We start from the raw sequence: 22,917 nt of genomic DNA, 5'->3' as shown, positions 1-22,917 counted from the left end.
GAGAGAGAGAGAGAGAGAGAGAGAAAAGAGAGAGAGAGACAGACAGAGAGAGAGAGACAGATATTAGGCATGAAATATACCTTAAAGTTTACATTACATATTCAAAAACTGGATTAAAGACAGTATAGAGAAGGAATGGAATTTTACTCAGTAACTGTAACATCAATGTTGACAATGAAAATGAGCTGAATATGAATTCACTGTGGACTTTCTTATAGTGGAAGGGTTTTATATTTTGAATTTAAATAAGTACATTAAACGAGCATTCTGGATACTTCACTACGGTATAGAGATACTGCAGTAGTCTCTAAATCTCTTACAAATTTTAAGTCTAGGAAGACCCCATTCCTGATGATATATATCAAAGGTGAGAGGCAAAAGTAGCTGATCTGAATTTTTAGAGGTGGGATGTTTTGATAGGCGTAGGTTTAAGAGGAGCAGGGGAAGGAAATGGCCCTGAAATGTTGTGAACTGACCTCCCAACTGGTACACTTGTTGAGTGTCACTCTAAAAAGATCCTGGCTGAAGTGGATAAAGTGCAGTTTTAGCTCTGCCATTGCACTTCTGTCTTTCAGCTCTCTAACAATTACAGTGAAGTGTGTTAGAGAGATCAGAGCCCTGTTAGAAAAGCCAGTACAGACTAGCAAGTCTGGTCACCAGCAGAACCAACATACTGTATGTTTTGGAGGCTGGTAGGGTGGTCGGCAGCCATAAAATCACTATGAAGGTCACCAGTAAAACCATGTATATGCAGGTTTGGAAACGAGTAGGCTGGTAAACCAGCATGATTATGCTGTAAATATGGTCACTAAGCCTGGAACTAATTACTACTACTACTCATACTGCTACTTTTCCCTGTCATGTAAGTACTTATGGGTTCATTTCTGATATTTCATGATATTTAACTGAGATAAAAGATTTGTTTCAATTTTACTGTACCTTAAAAGTAGCCAAGATTAATATCATTGTTTACCATTTTTTAAAAAGAATTCTAAAGCAATCTACCGCAGAGGTATGTACCCGAGTTTGCAGAGCCAGACAGATGTCAAAACTGAGGAAGATAAATCCAATTTGTGCAGCCAGCAGAGATCTATGTAAAAAAGTTTTTACTAAATTAAACAGCCTTTAATAAGTTTAACGTAGGAGGTGAGGAGACGGGATGTAAGTGTGAGTTGCTTTTGTTGAATCCACAATGCAAGACCAGGAGACTGAACAGAAACAAGGGTATAAATACCCTGAGGGGACACAAGAAACACCTGGGACAAATGAGGGGCGGAGCTGCAGGCAGGTGTAGAAGATAACAAGGGGGCAGGAACAGGGAGGAAACACAGAACAACATAACAACAAAAGCACATGGCACAAGAAAAAAGGGACATGGCTACCACACCTGGGAGGAAGAGGGACAAAGAAGAGGGCACCTGTGACAATAAGGGTGATGTTTAAAAACTGGCTGTTGCTAAATGTACTCAAAGGCGTATTTCTTTAGCTAGCAAGCTAGCCAACTGTGTTTGTCAACTGTGTTTGCTGGTTTATGCTGGTTTATGCTGGTCTGGTGCTGGTTTAGTTGGTCATTTAGCATGGTCACTGTGACTGACCAGCATACCTGCATCCAAAACCTACATATGCTCTTTTTTCAGGTGACCGACATATTAACTTCTATTTTTGATGACCAACATAACAACATCAAACACACAAGTCTGAAAAGCATGTTTGTAACTTTCATTTGATGGTATTAAACACTTGGCAGTTGTGTTGCATAGAAGTGAACAATTTCACAGATTCTGCAGAAAAAGAAACTGTGCTATATTAATCTTGGTACGAGTCCCCTAATAAAGTGTTTATGAGTGGTTTACAATGACTTTATTAATCGTTATTTATTAGGTCATAAAGACCTTAAAATCATTAATAATCATTTACGGCACATGAATAAAAAGAGCAACAGTGACCTGTTTGCTTAATAGTGAAACCACATTCATTTACATAGATAAACCTCAGTTTTTTATGTTTACTGATGACTTGCCCATTTTATAATGTGTTATAACTGCTTTATGAATGATTTTAAAGTGTTTATGAGCCAACTAATAACCATTAACAAACTAATCTTACCCATTCATAAAGGCTTTATTAGGGTAATCTTATTCTAAAGTGGTACGTTAATCTCTTTAAAAAGGAGGCAGTTGCACAAAGCATACAGTTAAAAAGCACAGGAACAGTTCTTGATGTCATATGAAGGGCTTCATTCTTTACAGCAGTTCATGCTTGTTTAACGGCTTTATTTTTACTTTATCAGATAAAAATCTGAAAATCCGTCCTTTACTGGAAGGAAATAAAGACTATTTATGTTTTTCTCTCAAATGAGACTTTTAGGGGATATTTTAAGTTTCACTGTCATTAGTCTTGGCTAAGCCCCCTCTAGAATTGGTCTTGACTTGATCTCGACTTGTCATGATCATGGTATTGAAAAAGGTGGTCTTGACTACAGCCCTACTTCTCTGTTCTTGGTTAAGCGACTCCGCATCTGAATCTTTTGAAGCTCTCCACTATGGAAGAAGACATTTCAAGACAAATTATTTTAAGAACTTAGCTGGACAGACGTCCTTCTTTCTAAACTCATTCCAAAAACACTGAATTCTTAAAATAAGTTGTCCTGAAATTTTAGAATGAAATTGATCTTTTTTATCTTAAAATGAAATCACAAAGATTTTCATTAAGATTTCATTGTTTGCAGTGTCAAAACATTTGCATCAAATTTTTTATTCTGTGGAGTTAATAAACCAGTTTATTGTGAAGTTATACTGCTTTTTAACATTGTTGCCTCATTATAAGGAGTATTTTCAGGAATGTATCTTATTTTAAGCAATACAGTGTTAATTTAAGACATTTTTACTTAAGAACAATGTTTCCCTAATATTGAGCTTGAAGCTTGTTCAAACATTTTATTTCAAGAATTTTGTACCAAATTAGGTTTAAGTGCATTTGTGACACTGATTTTCCTGCAGTGTTATCTTTATCAAGCTATTCTCTTACTCTGAAAACTGAGAGGCACTTGAGGGTTAGAGGAGCAATCAGTCACTGCCAGACTTGTACCACTACCTGATTGTGTCCTTGGTGTCACTTTAGGCTTCAGAGTTGAAATGGGGGTCATAGTTGTAGGATCTATAATTACACACCAAAAGAGCATCAATAGTGATGAAGAGAAAAGTGAGTATGTCACTTGAATACATTTTCTTACATTTTGTAAGTTTCCTGCAATGTCATAAAAATAGGGTGATGCAACAAAACACTTCTGCCTTATAGATACAAAACAATTTCAAATCTATACGGCAAATATGCTGAAATCCCATAAACCCCCACTCTAGATACCCTTTATTATGAAGTATGCATTCAGTCTACTTTTCAATTTAAACAACTAAGATGTCAATCAAAAACACAGCAAACTTTCAGGCATCCCAGCATCCTTGGTTAGAGCGGATTGAAACAACATGCCTGAAAAATTGTTTATGGATCATTTATATCTTACCTCTGATGACTTCCTGTACAAACACCAAATTCCTTACAAATTCAGGAATGAGGAGGAGAGCGTAATGATTTTGATTGGCCAAAATACAATGATAACACTGACAGAAAACAATGGTAGTCTACTGAGTTTGCAGCCTAGCATAACTCGCTGGTGATGCTTATTCATGTCTAATGTGGTGTGCATACCTATGTACATATTTACTGAAGACATGAGGACATCTTTGTTGTTAGCTGTCCTTGTTTTGTGTGTAAGTGATGTTCAGAGTGATTGGGCCTAACTGTAAAAACAATATTTATTTTGTAGTGATAAGCAGGCGTGTACCCTGGATCTACACCTTGATTAAACCTACATGAACTATGTCAGATTAGTTTATGAAGTGAGTCCTAGTGGGTGATAGATCTTCAGGACAAGTGTTGGGCTCCACATGGTGAAATTAAAAACCGAGGAAATATAACAGCATGAGAGATCATTTAATTTCACACATCACCTGCTTGGGGTTCTGCCTTGAAAGCTGTGTCTAATAAAACTTTCACAGTTACGTCACTGTTGTTGTTGTTGTTATCATTGTTGATTTTTTTTTCCTCATTTAAATCTTTAAAAAGACAAGACTTACCAGGACACTGCTGTATCTCAATAGTTTTCTTTCCATGGCTAACATGATTCTGAGCATAGCAGGTGACACTTCCACAAACTTCCTTGTCCAGCAGAAGAGTCTGGTTCCCATCAGCCAGTGGGTGTGTTTGTTGGAAAGTCCAGCTGTAGCGCATGTTATCTCCATCAGACGAACAGTAAACGTTCCTCTTCTCAATAGATAAGCAGCTGTCTGTCACAGTCACTGAGGACACCACATCTGCAAATTATAGATCAACAGCTCAGTGTAGATTACAGTCTAGATTAGAGTTCAGTCTAGATTACAGCACAGTCCAGGTTACAGCTCAATCTGTATTATACCTAAATCTAAATTACCGTCTAGTCTAGATTACAAGATTATCTGCCTAGACTACAGCTTTGTCTAAATATCAGCTCCATCTAGATTACAGGCAAGTCTAGATTACAGTTCAGTCTATATTAGAGCTCAGTCTAGATTACACCTCAGTGTAACTGATCATTTAGTCTGTTTAACATTTTATGCACTAATAATGTTATTTGGCTGCCTGAATTTCTCCACCACTTCATTTTATAATATGGTACAAAAAATGTGATCTTGACCATTAAAATCTATTTGATTCATTTAATGTTCCTCATTGTGATTACTATAAATTTGTTATATTGCAAGTTTATTATATTTTTACTTGTTTAGAGGCATTTTAATTAGTCTGTTCTCTCAAGATATTGGGAGATCATTTTCTTGTTGTATGAAAAAAGGCAAATTATCTGCCAGTGTAGTGAGATAATCTCACTTACTAACATCACTTAAAAAATACCAAGAGGGAACTTAAATAATCTCCTAATTAGCTTAGAACCGTGTCAACATGAGAAATATTAGATTTCTCTACAGGATTTCACAAATCTTCACTTACAATATCTCAATTTTTGCAGGACATCATTTAAAAATCTAAAATTTAATGTCATTATACGGTTTGTAAAAAGCAGTACTAAACTCATATTGTGGTCCTACTTGGTCTACCGACATTCTCCATTATGAATTTATAAGAGTTAATTAGTAAATATAGTAGTTTTATGTTTTTGTTACTGTGTGATGTGATTAGAGGTTGTGTAGACCCACCTTCAATAACCAGCTGGAGATGATAAACGCCTCTGTCTCTCCCTGCTGAATCAAATGTATCTAAAGTGTATCTTCCTGAGTTTCTTTTCTCTGCACTGCTGATTATCATGGTGCTGTTATCAGCAACAAACTGCCATCTTGGATAATCTGGATGATTTAATGTGATTTTATGCTTCATAAATTTGAAAATACGCTCAGCAGTAGCTCCATTGATGTTCTTCTTTAAGTCTAATTGATCCTCAGATGGCAGCTGCAGGTACAGCGGTCGTCCCACAGCTCCATAACATGGATCACTCTGAGTAAATCTACAAACAGGGTTCATGGACAGCAAACCTGCAGAGGAAGAACAGCAAGAAGATTCTGTCATTAATCTGATACGGTGAAGTGTCGTCTACTGTATTCACCTCTAACACACTTTAAACAGCCTGTTTATACCAGAGAGCTGAGATTAAACACCGAGTCACAGTTTTCAGTGAAGAGCTAAATGTGTAAAGGAGTGAATGTTTCTGGGGAGAAGAGATAAGGAATGGAAGAAATGAGCAGCAGAACTTAAGATGTTTAAATTGTTTTAATAATTAGGATTTTTAATTTTATTTCTAGAAAAAAAACAATTGCAGTCTAAGTCAGTGTCAAATGGGAATTCCACAGTTTTTTTTTTAATTTCTGCATAAATTGGTAAGTCTAGGAAGACCCCCTTCCTGATGATATATATCAAAGGTGAGAGGCAAAAGTAGCTGAACTGAATTTTTAGAGGTGGGATGTTTTGATAGGCGTAGGTTTAAGAGGAGCAGGGGAGGGAAATGGCCCTGAAATGTTGTGAACTGATCTCCCAACTGGTACACTTGTTGAGTGTCACTCTAAAATATATTGTCTTACGTATTAATCTAGTCTAGTCAATTAATCTAAAAATTAAAACTTTTCAGGCTCATTGAGATTTCATTGTTTGTAGTGTCACCACATGAGCATTAAATGTTTGACTCTAAGGGGTTAAAAAAGCAGGTTATTATCCTATGTAAATATGATATATGTGGGTTTTTTAACATTGCCTCATTTTGTCGAGCATTTTCAGGAATGTATCTAATTTTAAGCAATATAGTGTTAATTTAAGACATTTTTACTTAAGAACAAAGTTTCTCTAGTGTTGAGCTTGAAGCTGGTTCAGACATTTTAATTCAAGAATTTTTGTGCCAAATAAAGTTTGAAGTGCGTTTGTGACACTGATTCTCCTGCAGTGTTGCCTTTATCAAGCTATTCCGTTACTCTGAAAACTGAGATGATCTTGAGGGTTGGAGGTGTGATTATGAGTCGGGGTCTGAGCCTCTATATCACTCAGGCTTGTACCTTTGCCTGATTGCGTCCTCGGGGTTACTTTGGAGTTCGGAGGTGTAGTGGTGGTCACTGTTGTAGGCCCTGTAATTCACACCAAGAGAATAATTTTTATTTTATTAGTCATCTTTTTATTACTTTTAGTATGATATATATTGTCTATATAGTAACAAGTAACAAACTGTAAAAAAAACCTTGTTTAGTACTTAACAAAGTTCATTATTTTCTTGTTAATTCTCTTCTTGTTACTTCTCTTTTCCTGGAGTGCCTTGCTGTCCCTTTGCTGCTGTAACACTGAGAATTTCCCCATTGTGGGACTAATAAAGGATTATCTCATCTTTTTCTTTGGGTGGGTCAAATGACATTCTCTAAATGTCTCGCAACGTCATAAAAATGAGACATAGCAATATGCTTCTGACTTATTGATGCAAAACAATGGCAAGTCTATAGAGCAAATATGCTGAAATCCCAGGAACCCTCCACTCTAGCTACCCTTCATTATGAAGTATGTGTTCAGTCTACTGTTCAAATAGAACAGCTGAGATGTCAAGCAAAAACACTGTTAAAACTGTCAAGTATCCCAGGATCTTCGGTTAAAGCAAACTGAAACAGAAGGCCTGAAAATTTTACGCGTCATTTATCTTACCTTTGATGACCTCCTGTGCAAAGACCAAATTCACAGAATAAAGACCAGAATGAAACTACAAATTCTTTAGCAGATGCCAACAGTTGTACATTATTTTTGGCTTTGGAAAAAAGTAGAAAATATGAGTAGAAAATGGGTGGGGCTCACATTTATAGGTGCCTGACACAACTTTTCACCATAGCCAAAGTTTTCAATGCAAAATATATGAACAACACAGATCTGCACTGCTAAAGAACTGAAGCTTGATAGCAGTGGCTGCTAAGCAGTGACCTGCCTGAAAAATAACATGGGATTAGTCGATTGGCCTATACTTCACACATCCAGAAGTGAGGGGAAGACCGTAATGATTTAGATTGGCCAAAATACAATGATAACACTGACAGAAAACAATGGTAGTCTACTGAGTTTGCAGCCTAGCATAACTTGCTGGTGATTCTTATTCATGTCTAATGTGGTGTGAATACCTTTGTACGTATTTACTGAAGACGGACATCTTTATGTTGTTAACTGTCCTTGTTTTGGGGGTAATGATGTTCAGAGTGATTGGGCCTAACTGTAAAAACAATATTTCTTTTGTAGTGACAAGCAGGCGTGTACCCTGGATCTACACCTTGATTAAACCTAAATGAACTATGTCAGATTAGTTTATGAAGTGAGTCCTAGTGGGTGATAGATCTTCAGGACAAGTGTTGGGCTCCACATGGTGAAATTAAAAACCGAGGAAATATAACAGCATGAGAGATCATTTAATTTCACACATCACCTGCTTGGGGTTCTGCCTTGAAAGCTGTGTCTAATAAAACTTTCACAGTTGCATCAATGTTGTTGTTGTTGTTGTTATCGTTGTTGTTGATGCTGTTGATTTTTTTTCTCATTTAAATCTTTAAAAAAACAAGACTTACCAGGACACTGCTGTATCTCAATAGTTTTTTTTTCATGGCTAACATGATTCTGAGCATAGCAGGTGACACTTGCATAAGCTTCCTTGTCCAGCAGAAGAGTCTGGTTCCCATCAGCCAGTTGGTGTGTATGTTGGAGAGTCCAGTTATAGTGCACATTATCTCCATCAGATGAACAGTAAACTTTCCTCTTCTCAATTGATAAGCAGCTGTCTGTCACAGTCACTGAGGACACCACAGCTGCAAATGATAGATCAATAGCTCAGTGTAGATTACAGTCTAGATTAGAGTTCAGTCTAGATTACAGTACAGTCCAGGTTACAGCTCAATCTGTATACCTAAATCTAAATTACCGTCTAGCCTAGATTACATGATTATCTGCCTAGACTACAGATTAGTCTAAATATCAGCTCCATCTAGATTACAGGCAAGTCTAGATTACAGTTCAGTCTATGTTAGAGCTCAGTCTAGATTACACCTCAGTGTAACTGATCATTTAGTCTGTTTATCATTTTATGCACTAATAATGTGATTTGGCTGCCTGAATTTCTTCAACACTTAATTTTATAATATGGTACAAAAAATGTGATCTTGACCATTAAAATCTATTTGATTCATTTACTGTTCCTCATTGTGATTACTATAAATTTGTTATATTGCATGTTTATTATATTTTTACTTGTTTAGAGGCATTTTAATTAGTCTGTTATCTCATGATATTGGGAGATCATTTTCTTGTTGTATGAAAAAAGCCAAATTATCTGCCAGTGTAGTGAGATAATCTCACTGACTAACATCACTTAAAAAATACCAAGAGGGAATTTAAATAATCTCGTAATGAGCTTAGAACAGTGTCAACATGAGAAATATTAGATTTCTCTACAGGATTTCACAAATCTTCACTTACAATATATCAATTTTTGCAGGACATTATTTAAAAATCAAAAATTTAATGTCATCATACGGTTTGTAAAAAGCAGTAGTAAACTCATATTGTGGTCCTACTTGGTCTACCGAAATTCTCCATTAGGAATTTATATGAGTTCATTAGTAAATATAGTAGTTTTATGTTTTGGTTACTGTGTGATGTGATTAGAGGTTGTGTAGACCCACCTTCAATAACCAGCTGGAGATGATAAACGCCTCTGTCTCTCCCTGCTGAATCCCATGTATCTAAAGTGTATCTTCCTGAGTTTCTTTTCTCTGCACTGCTGATTATTATGGATCTGTTATCAGTAACAAACTGCCATCTTGGATAATTGGAATGGTTTAATGTGATTTTATGGTTTATAAATTTAAAAATACGCTCAGTAGGAGCTCCATTGATGTTCTTCTTTAAGAGTAATTGATCCTCAGATGGCAGCTGCAGGTACAGCGGTTGTCCCACAGCTCCATAACATGGATCACTCTGATTAAATCTACAAACAGGGTTCATGGACAGCAAACCTGCAGAGGAAGAACAGCAAGAAGATTCTGTCATTAATCTGATACAGTGAAGTGTCGTCTACTGTATTCACCTCTAACACACTTTAAACAGCCTGTTTATACCAGAGAGCTGAGATTAAACACCGAGTCACAGTTTTCAGTGAAGAGGTAAATGTGTAAAGGAGTGAATGTTTCTGGGGAGAAGAAATAAGGAATGAAAGAAATGAGCAGCAGAACTTAAGATGTTTAAATTGTTTTAATAATTAGAATTTTAAATTTTATTTCTAGAAAAAAAACAATTGCAGTCTAAGTCAGTGTCAAAGGGGAATTCCACAGTTTTTTATTTTAATTCTACATAAAGTGGTAAATTGTTCACAGCGCTGGTGATCGAAATTTGACATCTGAAGAGTTTAATGTTCTCCAAATTCTCTTCTGCTTGCCAGATATGAACGCTTAAATCAGGCATTATAAAATGAATGATCTTGTTTTGAAAGTATTTCCCAGTTTCTATCTTTGATCTTATGATATATTCTCAAATAGATCAGAACTCAGTCAGGAAATCTTAAAATTGAACATAATAAGTACCAATAACTGCAGAGTTACACGGCACTAGAATTAATTCATTTCCACTTAAATATGTATTTTCTTTTTTTTACAGTGTTCTAAAAGTAACAATGCAAAAATGATGATATTATAATAAACAGCATGTTTCACTTGTTACTGTACTGGAGCAAGTCTGATCTCAATTAATTTGATCTAAAAAGCAGCATTTTTTACTTCTTTCAGGCTTTAAAACATTTTTCAGAACCTACTTGTTTCTACACTGGAACCTATTTTAAGATTTCTTGTCAAGTAAAATGATCTTCTTGGATGAGCTGATCATCTCACTGGTATTAAGTCTTAAGTATTACAGGAAGTGGTTATGAAAATGTGGCCTGATGTCTGAGACACAGCTTTAAGATAGTTTAGTGAAGGTTTTGTCCTGGAAGGTAAAATTTTACATAATCAATATTACATATTAAAACTCATAATAATCACTAAAACAACACTTATGATAAACACATTTAAAGTGACAGCTTGTCAGGGGTCCAGAGCTAACCAGCCCGGACCCTTATAATATTACACAAGGGCATGTTAGCCGAATCCTTAAACTCAGAGACAGAGAGCGAGAGTGTAAGCATGAGAGCATGCATGGGAGAAATGTGTGAGTTTGTGAAACACACACACACACACACACACACACACACATACACACACACACATGCCTATCCCAGCCGTTACTGGGTGGAAGGCAGGAAACACCGTGGACAGGTCACCGGTCACACACATTCCCACCTAGGGGCAACTTAGCATGTCCCATTGGCCTGACTGTATGTCTTTGGACTGTGGGAGGAAACCAGAGCACCTGGAGGAAACCCTTCTTGCTGTGAGGCGACAGCGCTGCCCACTGCGCCACTGTACCTCCCCCAACCCCAACCAGTCAAGAACAATTTTACAGCATGACCAATTATCTTTCATCTTCCATATCTTTTATATTAATATATATTTTAAACTTTCTATCTTTTTTCAAACATATATAAAATCTGTAGGTAAAATATGTCACTTTTAGCAGGACATTTGAGAGGGTGTAACAGACATGACCTATGTAGAAAAAGGCACATCAGTTAAAAATAATAATAATATGCCAAAGCAATTTTACAGTCAAATGGGCAGAGTTCTGGATTTTTGCGTGCTCCTTCAACATCCTGGCTTCTGTCACTTTTTTCATAAAAATGTATATTCAAAAATTCCTGTCCCACATTTTCATGTCATGACCGAAACACAATGAGTTTTAGGTCATATGAAGAGTCTTATTTCATCCACACCCCTGCATATTAGAGCAGGACATGAGACTGCATCCCTGTCCCTCATGACCACCTGGTGAGGAGATTCCATTTTTTGAAGTACATATTTCTGAAAGTTTATAACATCAAGAAATGTCACTATCGAAACGCATATTTTCTGCAATTACGTAAACATATTTGTGTTTCAATGAAAAACATTGCAATTTTCTGTGTGTACAAATGTTCAAAGCTGTGTTTGCTCCTCATCTACAGATGTTTTTGAGTCCTGCTAAAATTCTCACTGCTGAAACAGTCACTACAAACATCTGGTAAAGTTTTGGTAGAGTTATGATTCTGTTAGTACTGACAAAATCAAATTTTCAATGAGCTCTTTTAACAAAATAAACTTGGGTTATATGGTCATTCAAAACAGAAAGATTTTAGTCTAAAGCCCAAGTCATTTAAAAGTCTGAAATGAGTTTTGGGCTCTGGCTTTGCACCAGTTCAGTAGAAAGATGCATAGAAACTGAATTTTTGCTGCAGTCATCAAAAAGTGTGAAGCGGTAAATCATAAAAAGAAATGCTACTGCAGAAAACTTACCCACTCCAGCTTCAGTGAACATCACCAAGATTCCAAAGATGACCAGCATTTTCATTTAGTCCAGAGAACAAAGATCAAAGCAGTCAGGCATCGCCTCCACTCTGATCACTGTGAGACTTTATGCTACAGAAAAATGGAAAAGAGGAAGCATCATTTCATTTGTGTAAGAGCTCATTTCCTACTATCGCTTTAGAAACAGGCAGAGATTATTGGGATTGTCCGTATAATTGAGCTTTAGTCCGTTATTTCAGTTTCTGGAAATTTGGCTTTGGTGTTAATCAGGTCCATTGAAAATCATCCACATTATATAATATATTATATTTACTTTTTTAAAATTACCACATTATGCAAATCATGTCATTATATTATACAAAAAAACAAAACAAATGCTTAATTGATTTCACATTTTATCTTTTCCAGTCATTGTAATTTTAACACTAAAAAGTTTGGTCAGCAGGGGAGCAGATCTACCACAAACTCCAACTACAAGCACAGCTCTTGGTTTATGAGTCACTGAATGCTTCTTTGTTATTGGTTTCCTACCAAAACATTTGCATGATTTGGTGCACTATTATGTAAATGATATGTAAATGAGGTGGTGGTTGGCTGGCACTTGATTTCATGCACTAAAGCTGATTCATCGTTTGCAGACAATTCTACACAGAGCAGTTCGTGCAGTATTAGAAGTGGTCTAATCTGCTCACTTTATATGTGAGTTTGATGAGTAAAGTTTCTTTTGTGTGTGCAGTTGTAGAGAAAATGCACTGCAAATATTTATTTATAATTAATAAAAACAGTGTGAAAACTTTTTACCCTCACTGTCTATACAGTCACACAAATAGCTTGATCAAATGTCATGTTCTGTTCACTTTCTACATGAATATAAGTGCATATCTTTGGTGGAGAACCCACTTCTGTGCAATGAGTAGAATGTGTGGCATTTGTAGTATTTTATGTTTTCCAGTATGTTCAACCAAAAATTGTGCACTAACACGCAGAAAAAATGGAATCTTAAGGTTTGTTCAAGTTGTTGCTACACAAACGCACACACACACACACACACAGATACAAACACACACAGACACAAACACACACACAAACACACCCCTCATAACAGAGCTCACAGAATGATGACTATGTTGTTATTTATGTCATGTTTTTCTTCTTTTTCATCCTTTTCTCACTTTTCTGCCAATAATGCAGCTCAATCTATAACATACAGACTCCATTACAATTTTGGTTTGGACAATTTTCTTTTCACCTTTTCAGACTGTCAAGCTTACAAGCACTGCATCACCAATTCACTACATTATCAACATGATTCACTGCAAAATGCAAAAGCATAAGATACCAAGACATATTACCTAATGTTAAAAACAAACCCATTGATATGATAGAAAATCAGATGTAAATTAAAAGATGCAAAATGTGAACCAAGTATTGTTATTGATCAGTTATATAATTATATAATGCAAAGAAAAATATAGAGAAATATAAAACACTACTTCTTCACATTTCTGTAATTGCATAGTTCCACATTTTAAGGCACTGAGTATTAGTGAGGAAGCACCAGGCCGCTTCACTATAAAAGATTTTCATCTCAGTGAATCTTCCTATTTACATAAAAGGTAATCAAACTACTGTGTGAGGCTCCCGTCCACATCAGCAGCAGAACAACGATGACCTGCAGTTTGTCGGGTTCCAGAACACAAACAATGATCGACTGACTCTGATCAAAACTCTAGAAAATGGATGTTGCTTGAAACACACTTTGTTCTTTATCCTGATAATGGTGATAAGTCCGTCCCCCAACTTCAGCTGAACATCACTGACAGTCTTTTAGAAAAAAACAAGGAGGAAGTTCACAACAACTACAGTGTGAGTTTTAACAGAAAAGTGATGATGATGATGATGATGATCAGCTTCACTGTGAACAAGTGCTGTAATTTCACAGAAAACATTTCTAAAAGCGTCCTGTCTTCATTTGCCTCATTGTAAAAGAACATGCATTTAAATGTACTTTTAAAAAGCATATGTAAAACTTTAGTACACACTTTTAATGTTTACTCTTTGAACACACTTTAATACACAGTAAACAGAAACTTTACAAAGTTTTGGAACAACTTACAACAAATTAAATGAACTGAATACATAGTAAATGCATATACTTGTGCTTTTGAGTGCTGGTTTCATGAGCAACTTATGTAACACTTAAAAAAGAAGTAATTGGTAGTCAGAACTGTTATTATATTTTGAACATGAGCCTAGATGTACTGATACACCAGTGCTTCCATACTTTTCATTTTAATACACCATGCAGTGAGTAATCTTTCTATGGACGTTCTATGGAATTCTCTTCTCATATGTTCTTAACTAGATGTCGTTTTCAAGCTGTTGAAGGCCATATTTTCTTCCAGTGATAAGGTTGGGTTGAACTCACACTGAAAAAACACTAAAACTTAAACACAAATTTAATCTATAATTCTAAATAATTTTGTTAATTGGACTGGATAGTTTTCATAGTCAATTTAGTCCACCAGTGTCCTTAATTATCTGAATGACCTCAGTCTGTTTTCTTTGTTCTCCTTAGTTGATGGGTCTCTTCCGCTGATGGTTCGGGATTCAGGTTGTCTAACTTGGAAAGTCTGATGGTTTATTTCTTCTTGTGTTCTTGATCCAGGTTGGTGTATGGACCCTCCTCCACCTCCTCTTCCTTACCTAGGAGCATCACAGTGGAAGAGGATACTTTAACTTCACAATGGAAACATCACCATTGTTAAGATCTAAGCTTAAAGCAGGTATCAAGACTTTTTAATGGCTCTGATTGCATGAAATCTGACCAAATTGCTCTTGTTCATTATAATTCAGGTGCAGTTGCGGGCTGGAGGTTAGGGAACTGTCCCTGTGACCGGAAGGTTGCTGGTTCGATCCGCAGCACCGACAGTCCATGATTGAGGTGTCCTTGAGCAAGACACCTAACCCCCAATTGCTCTCCGTGCTCCGTGGATAGGGCTGCCCACTGCACCGGGCAACTGTGCTCACTGCCCCCTAGTGTCTGTGTCTTCACTAGTGTGTGTATGTGGTGCTTCACTTCACGGATGGGTTAAATGCAGAAGTGGAATTGCCCCGTTTGTGGGATTAAAAAAGTATCACTTAATTCATATTCAATCATTTTTGATCATTTGACCACACCATTCTGAAAGTAATCCAGGCTGGAACTTTACAGTGGGCATAATATTAGCTGTGACAACATTGCTCTTTCATATTTAGCTAACATTTGATGGGCAAGGCAATTATATACAAATGTCGAATATGAGATGACCTTGAAACTGAGCAACACTGACCACCACCTTTGCCTTCCATATGTACATCATTTACATCATCAGTTGTCTTTTCTTTCCAAACCTACAAGTGACCCCCAGTACTTTGCCAGTTGGAGCACCACTGCAGATGACAAGCTCTCCACTTCGTGTAATCTGACCACAATCCTTCTAGTACTTTTAATACACCTCATCCAGAGATCTAGCCCCAATTCATCATTTGTCTCAACATATCAATGCACTGAACTTCAACCCCATCAGCCAATCCTTTGTGTTTTATCACAGAAGCTCTCCTCCATCTCCCAAGTCTTTTTTTAACTGTCCCAGCCTCCAAATGGTCCACTCATCTTCTTGGCTCCATCTCTCGTCCCCCTCACATCTGTTGCTTCACCACACACATGCCATTTCCTTTCAGGTCTCTCCACTCTCGACTGCCTCTCTCTTTCAACCACTCCTGCTCTTTCTAACCTGGATCATCATTGCATCTAAATGCACAGCAAATCCCATCAGTATTCCCTCCTTTCCCTTAAAATGGACTGACATTGATTCATTTGTGAAGATGCTGGCCTGTGCCCCTGGGAACCTGCTGCTCTCCAAGTCATTTGGGTCACACTTCTGCCATCGTTGATTTGGCATCCCCCATACTGCTGACTTTGCTCTCATATTCCGTTCAGTCCTCACTCCATGAGATCCATGTCAATTCATCAACTCTGACCTTCTAGAAGCTTGAATTTCAAGCAAGTGATCCTCATCCACCATCATAATTGAACAAACATTCTATTGCCAATAGGATCCTCCATGCCAAACTATGTCAAACATTAACCAGAGCATCATTCAGCTGCCTCTGCTTATCATCACATCCATCACCAAATCACATATGCAGCCGCTACCTTCTAAGAGCCGTCCCTACTCATTGTCCATTTCTTTCAGTAAGTTATAATCTGCTTATTCTCATCCAACCCTTTACCTGCCCAATTTAACTCATTCTTCACAAACTAGTATCAACCAGAGGAGGATGGGTTCCCCTGTTGAGGCCTGATTCCTCTCAAGGTTTCTTCCTCATGCTTCTGGAACTATTTCCTTGCCACTGTTGCCCTCAGCTTGCTCATCAGGAGTCCCCACCCATTTGTTTGTAGCTCTCACCATCAGGCCATAAAACTTAGTCATCTGCTATATCTTTCCTATCTTAATAGCAACTGACCAAACCCTCATTTTAAATCCAGCTCCCCCATATCCTGCTGGCATATATTCATACCAAGTTCTACCAAAGTTGCTTCTTTTGTCACTACTTCAGAATCAGATCTTGTAGTATACAAACCTGTGGATCACTGTCTTTCTCATTATGTGAAGGTCCCTTGATCATACTCCTCATTTATTCGAAGACCTGAACAGTTCTAAAATTCCTCCTGGAGTTCTTTGGAGGTCTGGTCTCCTAACTCCACATGAAAGCCCCCAGAACTCCACCTCAAGTCCTCCCTCAATCAATCTTCCTTCATGCTAGCAACATATGTTCAAGACATGGTCCAAATTCATGATCGTGACAGCCCTATCCTTTAGTTTTATTCTGGTTAAGGATGTTTTCTGAATGTGGCTTTAATGTGCAGTAAACTAAGAGATCTTACTTTCTGCTGCTCTGTTGGTCTGTTTTCTTTGGATTCTAGCATAGATGTGGAAACCTCCAAACAATGACAGCAGAAAAGTAATCTCCAAAACCTGCACAACCACATAGACAATGTCTCCTGAGAGAGAGAGAGAGAGAGAGAGAGAGAGAGAGAGAGAGAGACAGAGATTAGGCATGAAATATACCTTAAAGTTTACATTACATATTCAAAACCTGGATTAAAGACAGTATAGAGAAGGAATGGAATTTTACTCAGTAACTATAACATCAATGTTGACAATGAAATTGAGCTGAATATGAATTAAGTTCTATTATGTTCTGTACAGAAATATAGAGAATAACCAAAATAAAGTGCTTAATTAATGTAACAGATCAATCACTGTGGACTTTCTTATAATGGAAGGGTTTTATATTTTGAATTTAAATAAGTACATTAAAGGAGCATTCTGGATACTTCACTACGGTATAGAGATACTGCAGTAGTCTCTAAATCTCTTATCAATTTAAAGTCTAGGAAGACCCCCTTCCTGATGATATATATCAAAGGTGAGAGGCAAAAGTAGCTGAACTGAATTTTTAGAGGTGGGATGTTTTGATAGGCGCAGGTTTAAGAGGAGCAGGGGAGGGAAATGGCCCTGCAATGTTGTGAACTGACCTCCCAACTGGTACACTTGTTGAGTGTCACTCTAAAAAGATCCTGGATGAAGAGGATAAAGTGCAGTTTTAGCTCTGCCATTGCACTTCTGTCTTTAAGCTCTCTAACAATTACAGTGAAGTGTGTTAGAGAGATCAGAGCCCTGTTAGAAAAGCCAGTACAGACTAGCAAGTCTGGCCACCAGCAAAACCAACATACTGTATGTTTTGGATGCTGGTATGGTGGTCAGCAGCCATAAAAGTCACTATGAAGGTCACCAGTAAAACCATGTATATGCAGTTTTGGAAACGAGTAGGCTGGTAAACCAGCATTATTATGCTGTAAATATGGTCACTAAGCCTGGAACTAATTACTACTGCTTCTCATACTGCTACTATTCCCTGTCATGTAAGTACTTATGGGTTCATTTCTGATATTTCATGATATTTAACTGAGATAAAAGATTTGTTTCAATTTTATTGTACCTTAAAAGTAGCCAAGATTATTTATCATTATTTACCATTTTTTAAATATAATTCTAAAGCAATCTACCGCAGAGGTATGTACCCGAGTTTGCAGAGCCAGACAGATGTCACAACCGAGGAAGATAAATCCAATTTGTGCAGCCAGCAGAGATCTATGTAAAAAAGTTTTTACTAAATTAAACAGCCTTTAATAAGTTTAACGTAGGAGGTGAGGAGACAGGATGTAAGTGTGAGTTGCTTTTGTTGAATCCACAATGCAAGACCAGGAGACTGAACAGAAACAAGGGTATAAATTACCTGAGGGGACACAAGAAACACCTGGGACAAATGAGGGGCGGAGCTACAGGCAGGTGTAGAAGATAAGGGGGCAGGAACAGGGAGGAAACACAGAACAACATAACAAAAAAAGCACATGGCACAAGAAAAAAGGGACATGGCTACCACACCAGGGAAGAAGAGGAACAAAGAAGAGGGCACCTGTGACAATAAGGGTGATGTTTAAAAACTGGCTGTTGCTAAATGTAGTCAAAGGCGTATTTCTTTAGCTAGCAAGCTAGCCAACTGTGTTTGTCAACTGTGTTTCTGGTTTATGCTGGTTTATGCTGGTCTGGTGCTGGTTTAGTTGGTCATTTAGCATGGTCACTGTGACTGACCAGCATACCTGCATCCAAAACCTACATATGCTCTTTTTTCAGGTGACCGACATATTAACTTCTATTTTTGATGACCAACATAACAACATCAAACACACAAGTCTGAAAAGCATGTTTGTAACTTTAATTTGATGGTATTAAACACTTGGCAGTTGTGTTGCATAGAAGTGAACAATTTCACAGATTCTGCAGAAAAAGAAACTGTGCTATATTAATCTTGGTACGAGTCCCCTAATAAAGTGTTTATGAGTGGTTTACAATGACTTTATTAATCGTTATTTATTAGGTCATAAAGACCTTAAAATCATTAATAATCATTTACGGCACATGAATAAAAAGAGCAACAGTGACCTGTTTGCTTAATAGTGAAACCACATTCATTTACATAGATAAACCTCAGTTTTTTATGTTTACTGATGACTTGCCCATTTTATAATGTGTTATAACTGCTTTATGAATGATTTTAAAGTGTTTATGAGCCAACTAATAACCATTAACAAACTAATCTTACCCATTCATAAAGGCTTTATTAGGGTAATCTTATTCTAAAGTGGTACGTTAATCTCTTTAAAAAGGAGGCAGTTGCACAAAGCATACAGTTAAAAAGCACAGGAAGAGTTCTTGATGTCATATGAAGGGCTTCATTCTTTACAGCAGTTCATGCTTGTTTAACGGCTTTATTTTTACTTCATCAGATAAAAATCTGAAAATCCGTCCTTTACTGGAAGGAAATAAAGACTATTTATGTTTTTCTCTCAAATGAGACTTTTAGGGGATATTTTAAGTTTCACTGTCATTAGTCTTGGCTAAGCCCCCTCTAGAATTGGTCTTGACTTGATCTCGACTTGTCATGATCATGGTATTGAAAAAGGTGGTCTTGACTACAGCCCTACTTCTCTGTTCTTGGTTAAGCGACTCCGCATCTGAATCTTTTGAAGCTCTCCACTATGGAAGAAGACATTTCAAGACAAATTATTTTAAGAACTTAGCTGGACAGACGTCCTGCTTTCTAAACTCATTCCAAAAACACTGAATTCTTAAAATAAGTTGTCCTGAAATTTTAGAATGAAATTGATCTTTTTTATCTTAAAATGAAATCACAAAGATTTTCATTAAGATTTCATTGTTTGCAGTGTCAAAACATTTGCATAAAATTTTTTATTCTGTGGAGTTAATAAAGCAGTTTATTGTGAAGTTATACTGCTTTTTAACATTGTTGCCTCATTATAAGGAGTATTTTCAGGAATGTATCTTATTTTAAGCAATACAGTGTTAATTTAAGACATTTTTACTTAAGAACAATGTTTCCCTAATATTGAGCTTGAAGCTTGTTCAAACATTTTATTTCAAGAATTTTGTACCAAATTAGGTTTAAGTGCATTTGTGACACTGATTTTCCTGCAGTGTTATCTTTATCAAGCTATTCTCTTACTCTGAAAACTGAGAGGCACTTGAGGGTTAGAGGAGCAATCAGTCACTGCCAGACTTGTACCACTGCCTGATTGTGTCCTTGGTGTCACTTTAGGCTTCAGAGTTGAAGTGGGGGTCACAGTTGTAGGATCTATAATTACACACCAACAGAGCATCAATTGTGATGAAGAGAAAAGTGAGTATGTCACTTAAATAGTTTTTAGGGGATAAGTTACATTTTCTAAGTTTCCTGCAATGTCATAGAAATAGGGTGATGCAACAAAACACTTCTGCCTTATAGATACAAAACAATTTCAAATCTATACAGCAAATATGCTGAAATCCCATAAACCCCCACTCTAGATACCCTTTATTATGAAGTATGCATTCAGTCTACTTTTCAATTTAAACAACTAAGATGTCAATCAAAAACACAGCAAACTTTCAGGCATCCCAGCATCCTTGGTTAGAGCGGATTGAAACAACATGCCTGAAAAATTGTTTATGGATCATTTTTACCTTACCTCTGATGACTTCCTGTACAAACACCAAATTCCTTACAAATTCAGGAATAAGGAGAAGACCGTAATGATTTTGATTGGTCTACTGAGTTTGCAGCCTGTCTAATGTGGTGTGCATACCTATGTACATATTTCCTGAAGACAGACATCTTTATGCTGTTAGCTGTCCTTGTTTTGTGTGTAAGTGATGTTCAGAGTGATTGGGCCTAACTGTAAAAACATGATTTCTTTTGTAGTGATAAGCAGGCGTGTACCCTGGATCTACACCTTGATTAAACCTACATGAACTATGTCAGATTAGTTTATGAAGTGAGTCCAAGTGGGTGATAGATCTTCAGGACAAGTGTTGGGCTCCACATGGTGAAATTAAAAACCGAGGAAATATAACAGCATGAGAGATCATTTAATTTCACACATCACCTGCTTGGGGTTCTGCCTTGAAAGCTGTGTCTAATAAAACTTTCACAGTTGCGTCACTGTTGTTGATGTTGTTGCTGTTGATTTTTTTTCTCATGTAAATCTTTAAAAAGACAAGACTTACCAGGACACTGCTGTATCTCAATAGTTTTTTTTTCATGGGTAACATGATTCTGAGCATAGCAGGTGACACTTCCAAGAACTTTCTTGTCCAGCAGAAGAGTCGGGTTCCCATCAGCCAGTGCGTGTGTTTGTTGGAGAGTCCAGTTATAGTGCACATTATCTCCATCAGACGAACAGTAAACGTTCCTCTTCTCAATTGATAAGCAGCTGTCTGTCACAGTCACTGAGGACACCACAGCTGCAAATTATACATCAACAGCTCAGTGTAAATTACAGTCTAGATTACAGCACAGTATGTTTAGTCTGTTTTACATTTTATGCACTAATAATGTTATTTGGCTGCCTGAATTTATCCACCACTTCATTTTCTTTAAATACTGAGTGAGACAGTGACGTATCTACAACTACATTTATTTTTATTTCTCAATACAAGAACTTACAATCAAAGCCACTGATCATTTGTAAAAACTTGAAAGATATTTATAAATATGGTACAAAAAATGTGATCTTGACCATTAAAATCTATTTGATTCATTTAATGCTCCTCATTGTGATTACTATACATTTGTTATATTGCAGGTTTATTATATTTGTACTTGTTTAGAGGCATTTTAATTAGTCTGTTATCTCAAGATATTGGGAGATCATTTTCTTGTTCTATGAAAACAGGCAAATTATCTGCCAGTGTAGTGAGATAATCTCACTGACTAACATCACTTAAAAAATACCAAGAGGGAACTTAAATAATCTTGTAATGAGCTTAGAACAGTGTCAACATGAGAAATATTAGATTTCTCTACAGGATTTCACAAATCTTCACTTACAATATATCATTTTTTGCAGGACATCATTTAAAAATCTAAAATTTAATGTCATTATATGGTTTGTAAAAAGCAGTACTAAACTCATATTGTGGTCCTACTTGGTCTACCGAAATTCTCCATTAGGAATTTATATGAGTTCATTAGTAAATATAGTAGTTTTATGATTTGGTTACTGTGTGATGTGATTAGAGGTTGTGTAGACCCACCTTCAATAACCAGCTGGAGATGATAAACGCCTCTGTCTCTCCCTGCTGAATCAAATGTATCTAAAGTGTATCTTCCTGAGTCTCTTTTCTCTGCACTGCTTATTATTATGGTGCTGTTATCAGCAACAAACTGCCATCTTGGATAATCTAGATGATTTAACGTGATTTTATGGTTTATAAATCTGAAAATACGCTCAGTACGAGCTCCATTGATGTTCTTCTTTAAGTCTAATTCATACTCAGATGGCAGCTGCAGGTACAGCGGTCGTCCCACAGCTCCATAACATGGATCACTCTGATTAAATCTACAAACAGGGTTCATGGACAGCAAACCTGCAGAGGAAGAACAGCAAGAAGATTCTGTCATTAATCTGATACAGTAAAGTGTCATCTACTGTATTCACCTCTAACACACTTTAAACAGCCTGTTTATACCAGAGAGCTGAGATTAAACACCGAGTCACAGTTTTCAGTGAAGAGGTAAATGTGTAAAGGAGTGAATGTTTCTGGGGAGAAGAAATAAGGAATGAAAGAAATGAGCAGCAGAACTTAAGATGTTTAAATTGTTTTAATAATTAGGATTTTTAATTTTATTTCTAGGAAAAAAAAACAATTACAGTCTAAGTCAGTGTCAAAGGGGAATTCCACAGTTTTTTTTTTTTCATTTCTGCATAAAGTGGTAAATCGTTCACAGCGCTGGTGATTGAACTTTGACATCTGAAGAGTTTAATGTACTT

At 36.7% G+C, this 22,917-nt stretch overlaps 1 protein-coding gene across 9 annotated transcripts in view; it reads right to left on the bottom strand.

The window, feature by feature from the left end:
* The window catches only part of LOC108416420, a 107,141-nt gene that overhangs the window by 23,507 nt on the left and 60,717 nt on the right, over positions 1-22,917 (bottom strand). For 2 of the 9 annotated variants that reach the window (XM_037544689.1, XM_037544696.1), the window contains exons 3-13: positions 22,181-22,513; positions 21,152-21,388; positions 20,112-20,240; positions 16,909-17,025; positions 13,608-14,684; positions 11,967-12,089; positions 9,198-9,563; positions 8,121-8,357; positions 6,588-6,656; positions 5,214-5,579; positions 4,134-4,370 (exon numbers count right to left, since the gene is read on the bottom strand). In XM_037544689.1, the coding sequence (XP_037400586.1) occupies positions 4,134-4,370; positions 5,214-5,579; positions 6,588-6,656; positions 8,121-8,357; positions 9,198-9,563; positions 11,967-12,021 (1,330 nt within the window). In that variant the 5' untranslated portion in view covers positions 12,022-12,089; positions 13,608-14,684; positions 16,909-17,025; ... (1 more) ...; positions 21,152-21,388; positions 22,181-22,513. Of the gene's footprint in view, positions 1-4,133; positions 4,371-5,213; positions 5,580-6,587; positions 6,657-8,120; positions 8,358-9,197; positions 9,564-11,966; positions 12,090-13,607; positions 14,685-16,908; positions 17,026-20,111; positions 20,632-21,151; positions 21,389-22,147; positions 22,514-22,917 lie in introns of those variants that run through there. The other 7 variants (XM_037544692.1, XM_037544693.1, XM_037544690.1 and 4 more) reach the window with 6 other exon arrangements.

This window comes from Pygocentrus nattereri, chromosome 14 (genome assembly GCF_015220715.1).
Source record: "Pygocentrus nattereri isolate fPygNat1 chromosome 14, fPygNat1.pri, whole genome shotgun sequence".
NCBI lineage: Eukaryota > Metazoa > Chordata > Actinopteri > Characiformes > Serrasalmidae > Pygocentrus > Pygocentrus nattereri.
This window is presented reverse-complemented; position numbering and strand designations above follow the sequence as displayed.